The sequence below is a fragment of the Polypterus senegalus genome, chromosome 1, assembly GCF_016835505.1.
Source record: "Polypterus senegalus isolate Bchr_013 chromosome 1, ASM1683550v1, whole genome shotgun sequence".
Classification (NCBI taxonomy): Eukaryota; Metazoa; Chordata; class Cladistia; order Polypteriformes; family Polypteridae; genus Polypterus; species Polypterus senegalus.
Genome location: NC_053154.1, coordinates 112,885,069 through 112,904,457, shown reverse-complemented (window position 1 = coordinate 112,904,457; position 19,389 = coordinate 112,885,069). Strand labels below are relative to the sequence as shown.

General features: G+C 33.9%; 1 protein-coding gene across 1 annotated transcript in view; it reads right to left on the bottom strand.

Moving 5' to 3' along the window:
* Window positions 1–19,389, bottom strand: part of rsrc1 (arginine/serine-rich coiled-coil 1) — a 474,039-nt gene that overhangs the window by 203,079 nt on the left and 251,571 nt on the right. The window contains exon 6 of the mRNA XM_039756272.1: window positions 4,355–4,406. Within this exon, the coding sequence (XP_039612206.1) occupies window positions 4,355–4,406 (52 nt within the window). The remainder of the gene's footprint in view (window positions 1–4,354; window positions 4,407–19,389) is intronic.

Here is a 19,389-nt window from a genome sequence, read left to right as displayed (position 1 = left end):
TAATATACAAAAGAGCTAAAATGTATTCTGACTAGATTGTAAATTAAGCAATGTACACATTGGATATGATTATTTTTCCACAGAAACATGCATACATCTGGTATATAAAATCTTTGCACATAAGTCATTCTCATTGTCTTCCTATGTGCAAGATTTTAAGAAAAAGTGTGTGCATCTTATTTAACTTAGCAGCTTGTAGAATAAAAACAGACCTCTGAAAGTACTGAATGATCCCATTAGTTCCACCAGAGTAAAATGATACAGTCTATGTATGTGGTCTCTTCCACCACATCTGTTATAGGCTATTTCGAAGTTCAGGCTCCTGCTGAGTTCAGAACACTTAATACCTCTATTTACTGTGTAAGTATTAGTCAAAACACCAATGCTTAATTTTTCTTTCAGGAGCAACTCTTTATACTTTACACATAAATAAAATGCATGGTGGCAGGATTTTTTTTAGATTTCATTCCTCTAAATGTGTTCCAACTAGAATGTGCAATTTGTTCAGGCATAACTTTAAAGTAGACATTAAAATGAACATATATATTTCAATATGATATTGTCTGCTTGAGTGTATAGGAGTGTGAAATGTGATAAAGTCATAACAGCTCAAAAAGTAGATACTATTGGTGGTGTCATGATGATGGTAAAAGGTACATTAAAATTGGAAAAAAAAAATACCTACTAAGTGCACAATCACATAATTTGTAGTATTATTTTAAAGATGCCTATAGAAGCATAAAATTAAAAAATACAAAATATAATTAAGGAAAGCTACTTTTCTGAGCATTGTAGTTTTATAAAGAACAGACACAAGTGGTTTGAGGAGCAAGTGACAGAAGCTCAGATAAATCCTCTGTTTACACTAGGGATTATATGGATGGATTGTGAGTGGCAAACTGAGCTGTCCACGGTCAAGGGAAACTTCTCTCTGTCGGCCCAAGGGGCACAAGGACAAAGGAGGGGCCTGGTAGGAAGTGACCCATAAACATATCGCTACAATGGCTTTATATAAAGCCAGTCTGCCTCCCACAAACCCCATATGACCATTAACCGGCCTGCAAGGCCTGCCAGGAGGCCTAATTACAGGCCTACAGAGCCCAATAACAAAAGCTGAAGAGCTTTAGCCAAGGGATGATCTGCTTTATACTGACTTGAGAGAGTCCATATAGAGTGACAAAAAAGAAAAGGGTCCAGCTTTAAGCATCTCTGGAGACTCAAAATAGAAGAACAAGACTGGCAAGCTGCATGCAAGTCTACATAAGACAGACTAACACACAGTTCTGTTGCAATATTAGCATTCAACAACCTCTTGTTTAACATCTGCTCAAAAATAAAACCCAGAAGGGGGAAAAACAACACAGAATGAGACAACAAAAAAGAAAATTAAAAAGCTGCAGTGCTATTTTTTTGCAATAAATAAAAACAGATTCAATAAAGTGTTAACTTTTTAAAACTATAGAATTATTCCAGAATAATGACACTAAGGATATGGCCAAATACAACAAATTCCAATTTGGAAAACTAATGAACGAATTGTACTGTGAAACAGTAGTGTAGTAAATTTAGTATAGGTAAACAGAATTAAGTTCTGAAGGCCTCAACATATTTTTGACAGCAAATACAACATCTGTAACAATAAAATAAGGCAAGCTAATAGCAAACCATATTACTTCATAGACAGAAACTGGAGAATATTATACTTTTGTACATTTCTGAATGCTTTCCCTTGCTAAATATTTTCAAAAAGTGCACATATTTCTAGACAGGCGGTTTACAGATTTCATAGTCTCAGTTAACTAATTATTGATTAACACTTCAGACTTGATTATATTTGATGCATCATCAAGACTTTTTCTCAATAAACATGTTTTTCACTTGTTCTTTCACAAACACATACCAAGTGAGCTTTGAACCTTGATGGGTACCTGCTAGCACCAATTTAAATCTCTACCCAAAAGATTTTGGTAATGTCATACTTGTTTAGTTATCTGCTGAAGAAAAATAAATCATTACTTTGCAATGTTTCCAAATCAGAATATCTTGATAGGTGACTTAATTTTTAAGCTGTGTGAAACAAGAGATTCACTGTATTAAAATGATTTGAAAGATGTTTCTATTTAGAGATTCTGTAAATACTCAAAGCATGCAATTATTTCAAGTGACAAATAATTTACAATGCAATTCAGACAGGTTTCTGGTCATATAATGGGGATGTGCATAAAGAGACACAACAAACACTGGTGAAAGACTATTCAATACTAACCTATGCAAGCAGCAGAAACTAATTATTTATAACCTGCCACATAAACTTTACCCGGTATTAAATAAGCAGGGGCTGTAATTACATAATCTAAGTAGCTGATTAACATTAGACTAATAATTGTCAGATAAAACATAGGAGATTTAATCAAACTTCAATTCAAAAACTGAACCTTACTGGCAAGAGTTGTACACCAATGAAAAATTAAACAGGGTAAATGAAAGACAAAAACTGGAGCCTTGGTATTAGACATAAAGGTGACTCTAAGCACTGAACATTGCTAAACCTCTGTGTTTTAACATCTGACAAATACTTTTTTTTCACATATTAAGCACCAAAGTACACAGTATTGTAGTTCACTAGATAAATAAAGATTTCTGTGGCCTTCAGATACAATTATAACTCGGACATGTATACACTTAACTTCAAAGTCGACGTGTAAAATATACATAAAACAAGCATTTCCCAAAGTAAGCATTTCTCAACTTAACACTTCAAGATAATGCTGGAAAGATTATAGCTAGAACAGTATGAGATTAAAATATGTGTGCTTTTCCCCACCAAGGAATCAAAAAACAAATATTGTGTGGAGGCATGGTACTTATTTCAAAAGCATTCTTAATGAAGGTTCCATAAGCTTCAAATGTCTTCCAAATTCCATAGGTTCTGAGCTGGAATGATATATAACTCAGAGTACCTTTAATACATTTTCAAACTGTAAAATTAAAAAATGAAGGGTGACAGCTGTGAGCAGTATAAACAAATTGTGCTTTTTGAGCTTCAGGCTGTCACATCTGTTTTATAATTATACACTTCAAAGATGTAGAGAGTAATATATACAATTTAAATCATGAAATATGAGACTGTTTTTGTTTTGTTATTGAAAATATTGTGAATGTTAACCAAGATATGGCCACACATATATTACTTTAAAATGATTTGCAAGGATATTCTTCATGATTTTATGTGATTAATGAATAATGTAAAACAACTAGAAAAGAGTAACACACATACAGTGATGTGACTAAAAGATTGCCATTTTCTTTTCTAAAGTTCCAAAATACAAAAAGTGGGAATCAAGACATTATTGCTAATGAAAATTACCGATATCACAAAACATACATTTAAATCAGCATTAGAAGAAGTAGGTAAACAAAAACATAACTGTAAATATACTTTTGATTTGTATCAAGTGTGGGAAAAAAGTCATAATCTATATATACAACTACTTACTCCTTATCATAATACACTTGTGGTAATACTTAGAGAAACATGGTGCCAAACAGTAGCTATTATCATCATAACACACTAGAACGTACCAAACACAGGACCCTGGATTACAAAAGCTAATGTTTTAAATAAAGCATAAATAACAGGAAGGTGGCATTGTTTACAATATTATAAGAATATAGGATTGAGTTCTAAAACCTGCTGGCAGTTTAAAATCAATAAATGTCCTTTAATCAGACCTTCAACCACTACATGGAAGTACAAGAATATAAAAAGACACTCTTAACAAAAAAAATAATAACACTTAAAAAAAATCTAACAATTCAAAAAATTCAAAGGAGTGAAAACCTAAAGATTATATTAAAGTTCACTGTCTTTTAATGAAACAGCACTTTTGGCAAGAACTAAGTCTTTCTAAGCTTAATACGGTTTGTTAATTTTTAACTTTAAGCAAAGTTAAATGCATAGTATAACCTAAAATTACTTGTAATTTGAAAATAATTATATAAAAATGTAATATTGATAATGACCATTTCATATTAAAAATGGTACAAAATGTTATTAATCTTACTGGGTAGAAACTCAAAATACAAATGAAAGAAAAATCTAAATAAAAAGTATCAGGAAAGTGAAGTGTCAATTTCTACTATGTACTTTTACAGAAAATCTGTTAATATTTCAGAAATGTAACATTACTTTTAAAATGTAATTTGAAAATAACTGAGCTTTATGCTAGTATGCAAACATTTCCGGTCTATGACATTTCCTGTTTGTTTCTGCACTGCATACCATTATACCAGCTGAGGAGAACGAAAACAGTCAATAGACTAAATATTGCACATACAGTAGAATACGTCTTACCTGCAGCCTGAAGAACCATTTGCATTCTTACTTTAGCTTGTTCAGCAGGAGTCTGCAAAACAAAGTATTTACTTAATAAATCTGACTCAGGAAATAGGCTAAAATTTGACATTCACATAAGATGATGAATTAGAGCAGAGCAATTCATAATAGTCATTTTGGAGATTATTTCCTGTTACTTAATGCATTGTTTGCTGAGTAATCCCTGTTGTCAAAGTCAATAGTACTGCTAGCAGGTTCTTGATGCCAAGTTTGAAAAAAAAAAACGCAGATTTAATAGATGCCACTGAAATGAAGGCAGGAGCTTAAAAGCTAAATTAAGCAATAGAAATACGATAAATATGTAAAAAAGTGAGCGCACAAATAAGGTTTTGTGTAAATGTGAGGGACTGAAACATATAAAACCCAATTATGTTACAAACTGGATAACATCCTATATATAAAATTATCATTACTGGATAACATCTTGTATATAATTAATATTACTGCTAAAGTAATTTTAAACAATAAAAAGCTTAAACTACAAATGCAAATAAAAAAATAAAAAAAAAAGATCCCAGAACATCTTAAAATGAAGCAGAGGAGAAGTTATGTGAATACAGGACAGGGCAAGACAGGACATAATTTAAATCACCACTAGAAGGAATTCTGTAAATATGACAAAGCAAACACATATCATGAAAACTATATTTAGGAAAACAGAAGGACACCAAAACACAAAGCTACTCTGTAATTCCAAAGAAAAGCTGATAAAGAAGTGAAAACTGCTATTATTAATTACTTATTTCAGTAATTACAAACAGGGAGAATATGGTTGTCTTTCTTCATTAAAACAATATGTAAAATACTGTATGTATAACATACATCATCATGTGTAACTGATGATATGATAAAAAAAATCATAGTTTCACACAGAATCAACTTTAAATATATATTTTCTGTCACAACCCCAATAAGACAAGCCTATTGTTGTCATCTTTTGAATAATACAAAGTACACTAATAGACTGTACAAAATAAATAAGAGTATTAAAAAAAAACTGATCATAGTTATTATGTCAATAATTTTGATATTTCCTCTATTAATTCCATTTTTTAGGGGCTTTTAATCAATGTCACTCATACATAGCTGATTGTTTTTGCACATGGGGCACATAAAGCTGACCAATGACGCTGTCATCCTTCAATAGGAATTGTCATCTAATACATTAAGACATTGTAATGCCTGTCTAATAACTTACAATTCCAATATGCCTGTTCTGTACTTCCATGGTTGTTAAGCAAATGGAGCGTCCAGACCACTCTGCAAATACAGCCAAATTAAAAGGCAACCTTTGTTCTTATTGCATTGATGTGTATTTCCTGTGAAGGAGCATGTCATTGGTCTGTTGTGCTGAATGTTTTGAAGGTAAGACAGTGGACATTAGCTTGCTATGAGTAACACGCTGTCCACAACAGCAAAATAAAAAACACTGCTTTACCCCCCTCTCATCTTGGTAACTCCACTGACCTTACTTACTGATTTTTTTCTCATTATATAAACATTTGAGTTTCAATAATAGCTGGCCTTCAAGAAATTCTCCTTTAGATGGGTGTGAAACATCACCCACAGGTTAGTGTTACAAATTCAACAATTAAAAAAATATCAGCCTAATTTTTATTACAGAGGAAAGTGAAAAAATCTTTTGAAGCTTAAGTTGTACCTTCATTCAATAGACTTATTTGCTCATTTTTAAGTATACTAGGGAGTTTTACCCCCAGCTCGTTTCTCTTGCAACCCCCCACCTCCGTTACGTGCCATTGTGAACCGGTTGGGGGGCATGTGGCGGTTGAACGCCTTGTCTTAAATGTTGATACAATGGGAAACCAATACAGCTTTTTTTTTTAACTTCCTCTTTGCTCGATGAGTTGGTGGCTTGCTACTGCTGTTGTGCTGCATGATCTACATCTCATGCGGTACTTCGAATGTTTAACACTAGAATTACCAGAGCCTACGAAAAAACTCGTAATTCCGTCCCACCTTAAACTGCTTCTTAAATCCCTTCACACCTCTCCGCCAGCGCCCTTTGTCTTCTAAATGTGCTGATAAAGAGAAGCCGGCTATTCCATCCCCCCACCAATTTAGAACGTGCACGAACTTCTCTCAGCTCATGCCTTGATTGAGTATCTGGGAGTGAAGTGGAGTTTTAGAGTGGAAATAATAGATCGTTGTCTGGAACACACGCATTTCATGTCTCTTCCGTTTCTACAGTAATCTGTGTCAACACATTGTTAAAACAGAAACTTTTTTATATTCTAGTAGTAGATGACAAAATGTAGGCATAAACTATATAATGTATGAAGCCTGAAGTCCAAAGAGCAAAGAAACATTTTCACAAGAATAACACAATTGCACTTTTATTCAAACATATAACTGCAGAAACAAAAAGCCCCTTTAACATGCGACATTGACACCAGTTTACCGTAACTGACACCGTGGCTCAATAGACTCAGCCCCTCTTGGGAATCAAGGGGTCGCGGGTTCGATCCTGCGCCCCTCCATTTTGAGAAGTAAACTGCTCTTGTCTTACTGTTTTAGAATACAAGCATACATTTGATTTCAGTCTGTAACAGCCTGTGCAGTTTATGATCCTTGTAAAGGTTAGCTTTTTTTTTTTATTCACTTTTCACTCTCTCAGTCGCGTTCAGAATCAATCCATACAACCCCATATGACACGGCTGTTTTCACTAAAGACGCGCTATAGCTCTGCAGTGTACCACGATGCATACTAACGCACAATCACCCCCCCCATCAGACACTCCCCATCTGCCCGTGTCGTTCAAACACAGGAACATATATTGGTGTAAAAGTATAACAAAAGTGCACTTTTTCCATCGCCTTTTACTGTAAGAAGCAGTGTACACACTTCTCTCTATGCTGTGGTTTCTATTACACACCTGAAAGAAAGAGACAATATATGTGAAAATATAATCGCACTAATGCAATATTATTTGAAAACGAACAGCGTCAGATCGGGTGTGAATTTATGCAGGAACTGGAAATTCTCTGATGCGGGACCTTCCCCCAGGGAAGAAAGTACAGTGTTAGGTGCTCATTCAGTGTAATAGAAACCATAGCACAGAGAGGTGTGTACACGGCAACAAGTACACGTGTCGTAAATGTAGGAAGGACGGTCCTTGGGTGTGTGGGAACTGTTAATATTTGAATGTGATGATTTCATATAGCACGGAATGAAAATCTGCACTTCTTAGCATTGCACCATGCAAGATGTCATATCAATCGCCTACTGTAACTTGCTTTCTTTTTTCTTCGGTTATACAGGTAGTTTTGAATAAAAGTGCACTTGTTTTGTTTGCGAAATGAAGTGTCTGCGTGCACTTTTCGTGGCATTACACGTGTATTTTTTGAGCATGCCCGTTTGAGCAGTATAAAAGTATTGAAAAGTATAACAAAACAACGGGCAGATGGGGAGTGTCTGATGATTGCATATAGCGCCAAACTTACTGCCCTTTACTATTCTCTCCTCTCGCGCCCTCGAGAACAAAAGAAACAGAATACAGGCGCTATAGCTCTGCGTTGTACCACGATGCATACTAAAAAGTTCTGACACACAGACGCTGGCGAAGCTGCCTTCTTCGTATCTCACCGTCACTTGATTTTCTTTTTATTCAGTTTTATTGAGTGTTCCTGCCAGTCCCCGCATGTTGCTGTATGCTGGATAGAGAGAAGTGTGTACACTGCTTCTTACAGGAAAAGCGATGGAAAAAGTGCACTTGAATAAAAGTGCACTTTTGTTATACTTTTACACCAATATATGTTCCTGTGTTTGAACGACACGGGCAGATGGGGAGTGTCTGATGATTGCAAATAGCGCCGAAGTTACTGGTCTTTACCATTCTTTCCTCTGCATGTCCTGTAGTACAAAAGAAAAAGCATACAGCAACATGCGGGACTGGCAGGAACACTCAATAAAACGAAAAGCAAGTGACGGTGAGATACTGAAGAAGGCAGCTTCGCCAGCGTTTGTGTGTCAAACCGGGGGTTGATTGTGCGTTAGTATGCATCGTGGTACACTGCAGAGCTATAGCGCGTCTTTAGTGAAAACAGCCGTGTCATATGGGGTTGTATGGATTGATTCTGAACGCGACTGAGAGAGTGTAAAGTAAATAAAAAAAAAAAAAGCTAACCTTTACAAGGATCAAAAACTGCACAGGCTGTTACAGACTGAAATCAAATGTATGCTTGTATTCTAAAACAGTAAGACAAGAGCAGTTTACTTCTCAAAACGGAGGGGCGCAGGATCGAACCCGCGACCCCTTGATTCAAGCGGGGCTGAGTCTATTGAGCCACGGTGTCAGTTACGGTAAACTGGTGTCAATGTCGCATGTTAAGGCGGCTTTTTGTTTCTGCAGTTATATGTTTGAATAAAAGTGCAATTGTGTTATTCTTGTGAAAATGTTTCTTTGCTCTTTGGACTTCAGGCTTCATACATTATATAGTTTATGCCTACATTTTGTCATCTACTACTAGAATATAAAAAAGTTTCTGTTTTAACAATGTGTTGACACAGATTACTGTAGAAACGGAACAGACATGAAATGCGTGTGTTCCAAACAACGATCTATTATTTCCACTCTAAAACTCCACTTCACTCCCAGATACTCAATCAAGGCATGAGCTGAGAGAAGTTTGTGCACGTTCTAAATTGGTGGGGGGATGGAATAGCCGGCTTCTCTTTATCAGCACATTTAGAAGACAAAGGGTGCTGGCGGAGAGGTGTGAAGGGATTTAAGAAGCAGTTTAAGGTGGGACGGAATTACGAGTTTTTTCGTAGGCTCTGGTAATTCTAGTGTTAAAAGCCTGTACAGCAGCTGTCCTTTTGTCTCACTGCCTTGTCCCTCTTCTCCCCCAGATATCTTGAAACACTATTCAATCTCTTTTCGCTATTCCATTATTTCACTGAGTAATATTTTCCATTTGTTTTCGTTAATGTGATCTTTACTATCATTTTTTTGAGACTTTTAAATTTTCCCACTTTTATTATCTCTAACCTGCTTTGCATGCGCATGGCCAATGTTTTTGAATTCCGTACGCTGTTCTACTTTGTCATCTACTCTTTGTCTTTTTCCGGCACCAGGCGTGGCTAAATCTCTTGGCACAAAGTCAAGTCTCGCGGAACGTGAAAGTGTCTTTCTGAGGTCATATCTCGTCGCGTTTTTTTTTTATATAATAGAGAGACTAAATGCCATATTCTTATGCAGCTTACATTCTAATGGTATCAGCATACTATGTCATTAAGTACCGAATGCATCCTCATGTAGATATTGTATATGATCAAAAGTTCTATTAATTTTTAACCACCTAATATAGCAAAAAACTATTTTGTAAACATGTGTTTTAACCATGTTCCTTGAAAGCCTGTATTTACATAACAGTGAGTAGACTTGATGCAGAATATTTGCCAAATTGTGAATGGAGTGTTCTATGCATGTGTAACAAAAGAGAAGAGTATGGCACAAATAATACAAATCTAGGTTCTGTTGATTTTCTGAACCTGCTTTTTCCAATGCAAGGTTGTGGAGAGCTAGGGTCTAGACAGAAATAAACCTTGAATGAAATACCAGTCCTCTTCACAAAACACTTAAGCACACTTCCATACTCATTCATACCATGCTAACTTAAACCTACTAAATAGCCTAACATAATATTCTTTGAGATAAGAAGAAACAGGAGTAAAGGTGGGGAAAAATGAAAGGTATGTGGACAATAAGAAAACATTCAGACTTCAGAAAAACACAGGCCAGAATTTAAACATGATACATTTTATTCCTCTTTAATTCTGTATCTTGACTTTATTTTTTTAACTTAAAACATTATATTTCTTCAACACACCTGGACCCTTTTCAAAGTAGCTTGCAGTATGTTAAAAAACTAAATTCAACTGTCACAATTTTACTAAAGCAAACTCCTAATATATCATAATACTCTGATACTTTTCTCACATTTAAAGTATTAGAATGATACTGAAATTGAAAGGTGACCAGAATCTGTAAACTACAAACTAATTGACACTATAAAGTAAACATACCAAAAAAGCATATTACACTTTTTTCCCTCAAAGTAGTTTGTTATGACATTCATAATGCACTTTATAAGTGTCCTTTAATTTGGCCTTGTTATTTCTACTAGAACTATTCATACACTTTGATTACAAAGGTCCTTGGATGGTATCATTCACAAAAAAGCACTCTGTATCAAACAGCATAAAAATAAGCATTTCTTTATAATATCCAAAACTAGAACAGTAATGAACAAGGTCAAAAATAACATGACTCTTTACTATGGTACTAAACTTGAACCACAAAAACCTGAAAATGAATAGATCAACAATTGTCATATCTGTCAGTGGATTGCCTTGAAACAATATACAGTTTTAGATTACATAATAACAATGTAGGTTTAATCGTAGTAGCACTGGATAAAATACCGCATTTCAATTAAACAGGCTTCAAAAAAAGGAAGTCTGTTGTAACTAAAGGAAATTAATCAATCAATCTTTTTCCACACCTGCCCCTGTCCCACGATATAATTAAAAAACTAAAAGAAAGAACCGGATATTTATTAGGGCATATCTTAGCAAAATGTTTGCATCATTGATAAAATGAGAAACATCCACTGATTTAAAAAAAACTTAAGTAAGGAATCTTGTTTATCCAGTTTATTTCTGCAAATTAAAAAAATAACTACAAAGCACAAAGTCTTACATATAATTTAGATGGTCAAAGTACAGGTTTAAAATATCCTTTTTCCTAAAAATATCATATAAAGAGCCAACAATGACTATATAGTTGTCAAAGCTAAGAGATTATTTTAATGGATTTTCAAAAGGCTGTGTAGGATTAGAAAAAAATTAAATGCTAATAGGACAAAATTTGTATGCTGTGCTTCAGAATATAATTTAAACAATGCATTACATTAGAGTATCGGTGACAGTGAGGCACACATTATTCAGCACAAATTTGATTTATCAAACTGTAAACTTGTCACTTTGTAAAAATGTCACTTTTCAGTGGCAGCAAGAAAATATAATGACCCACTTTAATGTAAAACTGTCATTCTTCTATGTCTTCAGCTTGAAACAAATCACACCTTTAAAACTCAATTGCCAGTATCAGAGCTCTCTTTATTTTCCTAAGGAAATAATACCATCACAGAACCTCTACTGCTTTGGGCTCTTTGTTAATCAAACTTTCCTTTCCTCCCCTCAACACTTTATGTCAAAAATATTTTCAATGTAAATATAAAGTAATTAAAAATGTAACAGTCAAAGAAAAAATAGCTCTAAAATCTATTGAAGCTATTTTATTTCCTGGACTTATAAAACATCACTGGAAAAGACATTTAAAATGGAATCAAAACTATTCAGTAAAAAAATCCAGAATTGCATTAACACAGAGTAGTTATGAAGTTGGAATCTAGAAGCTATAAAACAGGTAAGTTGTATCACCTGATAACAAATTTGCCATTTTTCTATGCACACCATTCTTTGGCAGCTGTTTTCATCCAATACAGACCCAGCAATACACTGATATACTGGGATAGATGATTCAGATGTTACAACTGAATTTAATAATCTTCTAAGATGCTATTCATCTGCAACATTTTCTATATCCTTTGCCTCTTTTTTATCTTTCCCTTTTTTTAAACAAACACAAATTTAACAAGAGTAAAAACTGTCCAATCAAATAAGTGAATGTTAATTAGGTGAAGTGAGAAATTTTAAAATACTTTAGTAGATGGTGGAGAGTAAGAAGCTGAGAATGGCTTATGGAAAAACAGTTAATGGAGTAAAAGGGAATTTAAAAAATGTATCTCAAGGTCACAAAAAACAGATAAAGCTGTTACATAACTCACTGCACTGAAATAGAGAGAGAGTTGGAGCTGCTGGAATGTGGTTCTATGGTTAAGCTACTGTTTTAAATTAATGGCTGCTTTAATATCAAAAATCAAACGCACAGCATAAGAACACTAGTTGCTAAACTAACTAAAAGTACTATTAAGATAAAGAAAAAAAAAGACGTTTAATGTTAATTAGTGGGGAGAACAGCTAATAATGAGAGGTACTTTAAATTGTCAGCCACAAAGCACAACATAAAAATGGTCCAGCACATCAACACATGTAAAAGCAGAAGTGTAACAGCAGCAACATAATTAATGGGGAAAACAGAAAGAAAAGCAAACATCAAAACTGTATTACTCTCCAAGAGTTTTTTTTAGCTTTTAAATTTTAAGTAATCACTCTGCCTTTTCTAGATCATTAACTTCCCAACCTGAATAAACCAAAAATTATATGTGGTGGGATTATTGTTTTGCAAGTGCAGGGGAACCACCATAGTGGCATAATGCTGAGGGAAAGTCTCTGCCTTGTGAGGTTTTACTTACACTCCAGGCTCATCACTGGCTCCTCATATTGCTGTTTAATAATTGTAGCAGTTATTAAATCATTTTCACCATCTATTACCAAGTCTCTCCAATTTTCTTTCTTTTCTAGCTCCCTCATGATGGCAATTGTTGTCTCTTGTCATTTTTATTAATTTATTCCATCAGATCTTAAAATGAGACCTTAGAGTGGATGTGTCATTGTCAGGCCCTTTGTGATATTCTGCTGGAGTAGTCCTTGTCTGCCTTTCTCCAAAGTCCTCAGTAGAGCACCATAGTGAGGTGGAACAACCAATTGTGCTGTAACACTTGGGACCAGTTTTATCTGGTCTTATGAAACAAACATATTGCATAAGTAATCTTTGTTTGATTTTTTTCCATATTGAAATTAGCAGTAAATGCTCCCTTCTGATGTAGCCCTTCACTCCCACATTTCAATATGTTGTACAAAGCCAGGTTTGTGACTGTCATTGTAAATAATCTACTGCACAGATAGATAACATACTGTATTTAATAAGAGAAAAGAAAGCTCAAATGTCATGGTAATTTTGATTGCTGTAATTGGTAACTGGTAATGTGTATTAATAGAAAATGGAAAGTTTCAAAGTGGCTTATGAGATCTAGTAAAGACTAAAATAATGTAGCATATTTGGACACCATTCTCATAACTTCAAAACAGAAGAAGACTGAATTGTGAACGGTGCGGAAAAGAAAAACAAAGATCACTGCAAATCTTACAGAAAGAATTTAGACAATGCTAACAGCCCATTTTAAAAAATCAAAATTTAAACTGAAGTGATTGTGAGTTAAGTTATTATTTATGTAATTGTTTTATAATGTAATTTGTATAACAATTCATTACCAATTTGAATTTCTTAACATTACTTGGTTTGACCATACAATTAGAACACTTTAAAAATAATAAATTGTGTTATTGTGCAGACGATACTGATTTCCTGTGTATTTAGTAAGTAATGATACATCTAGCTCAATAAACTTATTTTTACTTCAGAACATCTCAATTTACAGGGATGCAACATCAAAATGAAAGCTATTTGCTAAATTTGATATACAGTATTCATATGCTATACTATGGGCACATTATTGTCTTTTTCCAATGACATCTTCATCTAAAAAATAAAAGTGTCTATTTTCTGAATTAAATATGAACATCCTGAATTTTAAAGCAAAAAATTAAAAATGCAAGTACAGTTATTTTCATGCGCATATATCTTGATGATCAAGATATTTAAATGCGTGTAGCATGCATTAAAAACAATGATTTTTGTTCTTATAATAGCAAAAAGGAAGGTGCTTAAGATTTTATGTAGGATATTATGAACAAAGATTTCAAGAACTATTAGACATAATACTGATACTGTAGTTCAGGAACCATGCAATGAATAAGGAGGCTGAAAATATTAGTAAGGTTTATAGGGTAGACCATGACACATTGTTTTGCTGACAAAGACTTCCCTAGAACACTATGATTTAAAACTTTATGTAAATTATAGGCTTTTAATATTAATTATTTATTTGGTAAATAATTATATTGTATAGGTAAATATATAGGTTCTATTAAGCTGCATAGCCCCTAATCAAAACAGTTTTAATCTATATAATTAAATGTCATTTAACTGTAACAGTTGAAACATTATGAAAAGACCAAAAAGTAAATTACACTGCTGGATTTCAAATATTTAAATATTAATTGGTAAATGTAGTGAAATGATGTGTTTTATTATGTTGACCTTTGCATAGTAACTTGTCAATGTTTGTATGTTTTTTTAATGTTTCATATTTTAATGTATATTAAATGATTGTATATACTGTACTCAGTTTTCTCAAATTCTTAAATTATCTTTTTAATATACAGCATAATTTGCATGTTATATATTTGATGTACAACAACTATTTTTCCTGTGTATGGTAACAGTAACAACGAAGTGAGGAGAGCAGATAGGACTTTCCTTTCCCTAGAATAAAACTCCACTATCCAATTCCCATGTACTCCCAGGACAGAGAAGTCATATAATCTGTCTAATATTACTGGGCCTGCAATAAATTTCATCCAATATATAGTCACAATATATATATATAAATATATATATTCACAATAATATATGAATATATGTTCACAATAATCAATTACCAAAAGAACTTTCCTATAATCTTGTATTTGGCTAGGTGTACTGAAAAGTCTAGAAAAGGAAGTGTGGAATTTTAGAAAGGACCATGTTAAATGCCAGAAATGCTGTCGTACTGTCAGCTTTCTACAAGGGAAGTCATGAGAAGATCTGATGTGCTCATTTAGCATATAGGTCCTGAAATGAACTATGGAGGGCAGCCTCTAGCCTTGCATCTAGTGCCATGAAGGCTCAACCAGTAAACACATTCTCTATTTTTCAGCATAATGTTAAACTTCAGTAATGTTTATCTTTTGCACATGCTTGCTGACACAACTCTTTTACAAGTCTCTATATTACTTTTTTTTCTTTAACCACTGCTTGCTCTCTTCAAGAAACTTAACACATTTACTGAAATTTAAAAATAAAAAATGAGGATATAAAGTAAAATCACACAGAAACCTATAATTTATCAGTGTTTGTGGTATTGTGGTCAGACAGCAATACAACTGTTCTTCACAAGTTTAATAATAAAATTATACAAAATGTTCTTACCTACTGTAAGTACAAATAAGCTAATCAGAATGTTTTGAGTATGGTTCAAAGTACAGAATGTTTTGAACTAAGGCTGTTTTAATTTCTTTCTTCACATACCGAAACTGAAATTCAGGTACACAACATGCTTAGATCCCACAAGACATTTTCAAATATTTGGTCCCAATTTAAGTCATCAGGTTTCTATGAATGATACCAAAGATCATATATGGAATAATAAATGCCAGAAAATTTTACTAACTGTTTTTGCTACTGCATCATGTCTTCTCCAAGCCATCAACTGCAGACTTACAAAAGAAAGAAAATACTAGGGAAGATGGCTGTTTCTTCTCTGAACTTTCTCAAATGATTTTGTTGTCCTTCCTTCAAACTATTTTACAGAAATGAATCCAGAATTCTAGGTCTGGAATCATCAATGTATTAAACAGCTTCAAAAAGAACTGGGCTAAGCTTGTAATTCTATACACCAAGATAAAAAAGCACTGGCCTATTAGCACTTTTTATTGCTTATGCATATGCATAAGCAAACGTAACTCTACAAGTCAGCACAGTAAATGCCCAATTTGGAATTAACATGAATCTTGATTTGTTTACTCTGGTTCATGACAAATCTCAGCTAAACAGGGCACATTATGAAGACAGCATGTCTGCCAAAAAAGTTGGACTAAGAGCCAAGTTCTGCCTACATATCTAGGAAGCAAATGTCAGCATTTAGATGAAAGGGAAAGACTGTCGAGACTCTGTTTCTCAAGTCAGATTTAAACAGCATAATTTATATTTGAAAAAGTGGAAAACATGAAAATCTATGGCTCTGTGGAATGATTTGACATTATCGCATTTGCTGTTATTTGAATAAAACTGTTTAAATAATTAAATACAAAACTAACACAACATATGTCTCATGCTTCAGGAGGTTTTAAATTTGATCAAATAAACAAGGACAATATTATCAGAATATAAGAACCGGACATATAGAGTATACATCATATTGGTCAAAAATGTTTTAAGGTGTTTGTGGAAATTATGTCTTTTCTGTTATGTTTATTTAAATAACTTGCTCATTACAAAATAACCAATATGGAATATGGACAAGGATGTCTCAGACTCTGGCATCATACTGATGTACTTAAACCTCATAAAACTTGGAAAAAAAAAAAAAACTATTTTGTTATTTAAATAAACTAAAAAATGGCTTTCAAAAAGCTTTACAATAAAATGTATCCAACTACAGTATACCCTAAAACACTCAGAAGAGCAATTTAACATCAAGATTCATTCTGATCGGATACATTTACACTTTAGTAGGAAATTACTGAAAGAAAATGCAGGAAGACAATCCCTTCATGTTGATTCTACACAAACTACCAAGATATGATACAAGAACAAAGTGGTTTAAATACAGGCAAACTGTGTGTGCCATAACATATATAAGTACAGTATTGTGAAAGAGAAACAAAACATTCTTTAACTTGTAATTAATATCATAACAAGTTAACTGTTACAAGAGACGGACTTATAAAACTACCATAAGAAAAAAAACATGAAGACATGATACAAGTATCTCAAACATTTCTGAACAACAAAAATAATCTGTCTGTAACTCACATTAATAAAAATAACATCTGGAAACAAATGTACATCAGCCACAGTCTTGAATCTACACTGAATTACACAAACTACAAGCAATGAAAAAGTGAAGAAGCTATAAAGAAAAAAAAAGCAGTGTTCAGTTTCAATTCACAATACCTCAATATAATGCTTCGAATAATCAATAAAGTATTACATTCACATCATATATGCTAGCCTTGCATCATATTGTCTTACAGCACAGTATGAAATTAGGTTTTTTAAAGCCACGCCTGTGCATGCAAGTAAAAGCCAGGTGACGAGACGTGATCTTCTCGGAAGTTCTCGAAAGACATTTTCAAGACCCGCGAGACAAAAAAGACTGACAATGGAGTGTCTTGCGGGGCCGTGGAACATAAGATTCTTGTAAGACACGCCCTCCTTATCAAATAAGACCAAGGACAGCCAGCAAAACATTCAGTCATGTGAAGTCACGTGGCACACACAGATCCTGTGCCTTTAGCAAAAAGGAAAGAGCAGTGAGGAGAAAAGACATCCAAGGTGCGATACATATGCAGACAAAGGTAAAGAATGTGAAAGCAGTAACAGGCGAAAGTATTGTAGTGTCCCAGCCAAGCTGAAGCCTTTTTTGTTTTAAGTGACTTTTAGGTCCGCTCGAGGGAGGGCAGAGTACAGCATGGAAGACTGATAGCTGGGTGCTGATTGATGCGGTAAGGGGGAGGCAACACCCGTGGGAGGAGGGGTTGGAGAGGGTGCTACAAAGTTGTGTTTGGGGTTACGCAGTTGCCGATTGTTAAAGTAGAACTTTTGTGACACTTTATTACGTCAGTAGCCACAGTATCAAACAAACGATAGCACAGATCACATTGACGCAAGCAAAAGGAAATTAGTTTAAGTCAGAGAATTTCAAACACGGGGCTTAACTCGCATGCATTTATTGGTTAGTTTACAAAAAAAAATATTAACTGCTGAAGATATGGATCGTTTTGTCTGTGCTGAAATCCCAAACAGAGAAACCTATCCTAAATAATGGTACAAAGTCATTAAACACAAGTCTCACAGACCTCATTTAAAAGATTCAGCATATTGGGACAGGAAAGATTCCAAATATTGGTTTTACAGAAGTTCTGAAATAAAAGTGAAACTAATGAAATAGCAGCAATTCAATGAAAAAAAAAATCTTACAAGCATGTATCCGGAACACCAAACACAGGGGTTGGCGAGCAAAGCAAGCAGGGGACGAAGCCCCATAGTGTCAATAAAAATCAAAAGTAAATAACAAATTGCAAATATATTATTCAGCTGCAGATATTTATTGCATAAACATGTAAGGAATAAAATGATTTCCAATTCAACTGACTGACAGTTTTTAGAACAAGTACCTCAAAGGGCACATACAAACACACACCCACCCACACACAAGGATTTCTTTAGGAAATAAATGCTGAAATGACCCATGAAAAAATATAGATCATGGTACATTGCTCCTGTTGCATAACATTTCAGAAAAAAAGATTTTTTATCAATTAAGAGTAGGGCTGTTGAAGAATGTCAAAAATAAAATTTAACTGATCAACACTGGTATAGTTTAGAGCTAGAATATGCTTTATTTACTGTAATTATTTGAACCCATACAAATTATTATAAATGATTTTGCACGTCATGTCAGAGCATAAGTAACAGCTCCCTCTGTATTAGGCTGATAATGGATATTGTACATGATGCATGCACTTAATATTTTTATTGCTTGTTTGGTACATCAGGAGTGCTTTTACCATAAAAAAACAACTTTCACAATTCTTTCCAATGCCTGACTGTGGAATGAACTCATTAATAGTAAAATCCACAATGTCCACGTTCTTGTGACTCTTCTATACTGTAATACTTGGCACTGTTTCTGGCACTATATTACACATTACTCTCGTGGGGAAAACAAAATAAAAATATGTCTTGTTTAGGACCCCTAATTTACCCTTTGGATCCCCTGGAAGACTCAAAATAAGAATTGCACATAGGGTCCCTGAATATACATTTTAAAAATATGTTGTATTGGTATAAATAACTCTGTGACCATTCCTGGGTTTGCAAGAAATATGCTCAAATACAAACTTAAAGAAGGTATTTGTTAGTTTTATTTTTTTGTTTGTTTTAGCCTGCTTAACCCCCAAAATGCAGTGCTTCTGTAATCCATATGCTTAGCTAACTAGAACTGCAGAGCTGGTCTGTGGTAGGGTGGCACTGTAGCAAATTAGTTCATAACACTGAATTAATCTGAATGATGAAATAACATTTTTGGCTAGTGATGTTTTGTTCAGTATAACTCTGCTA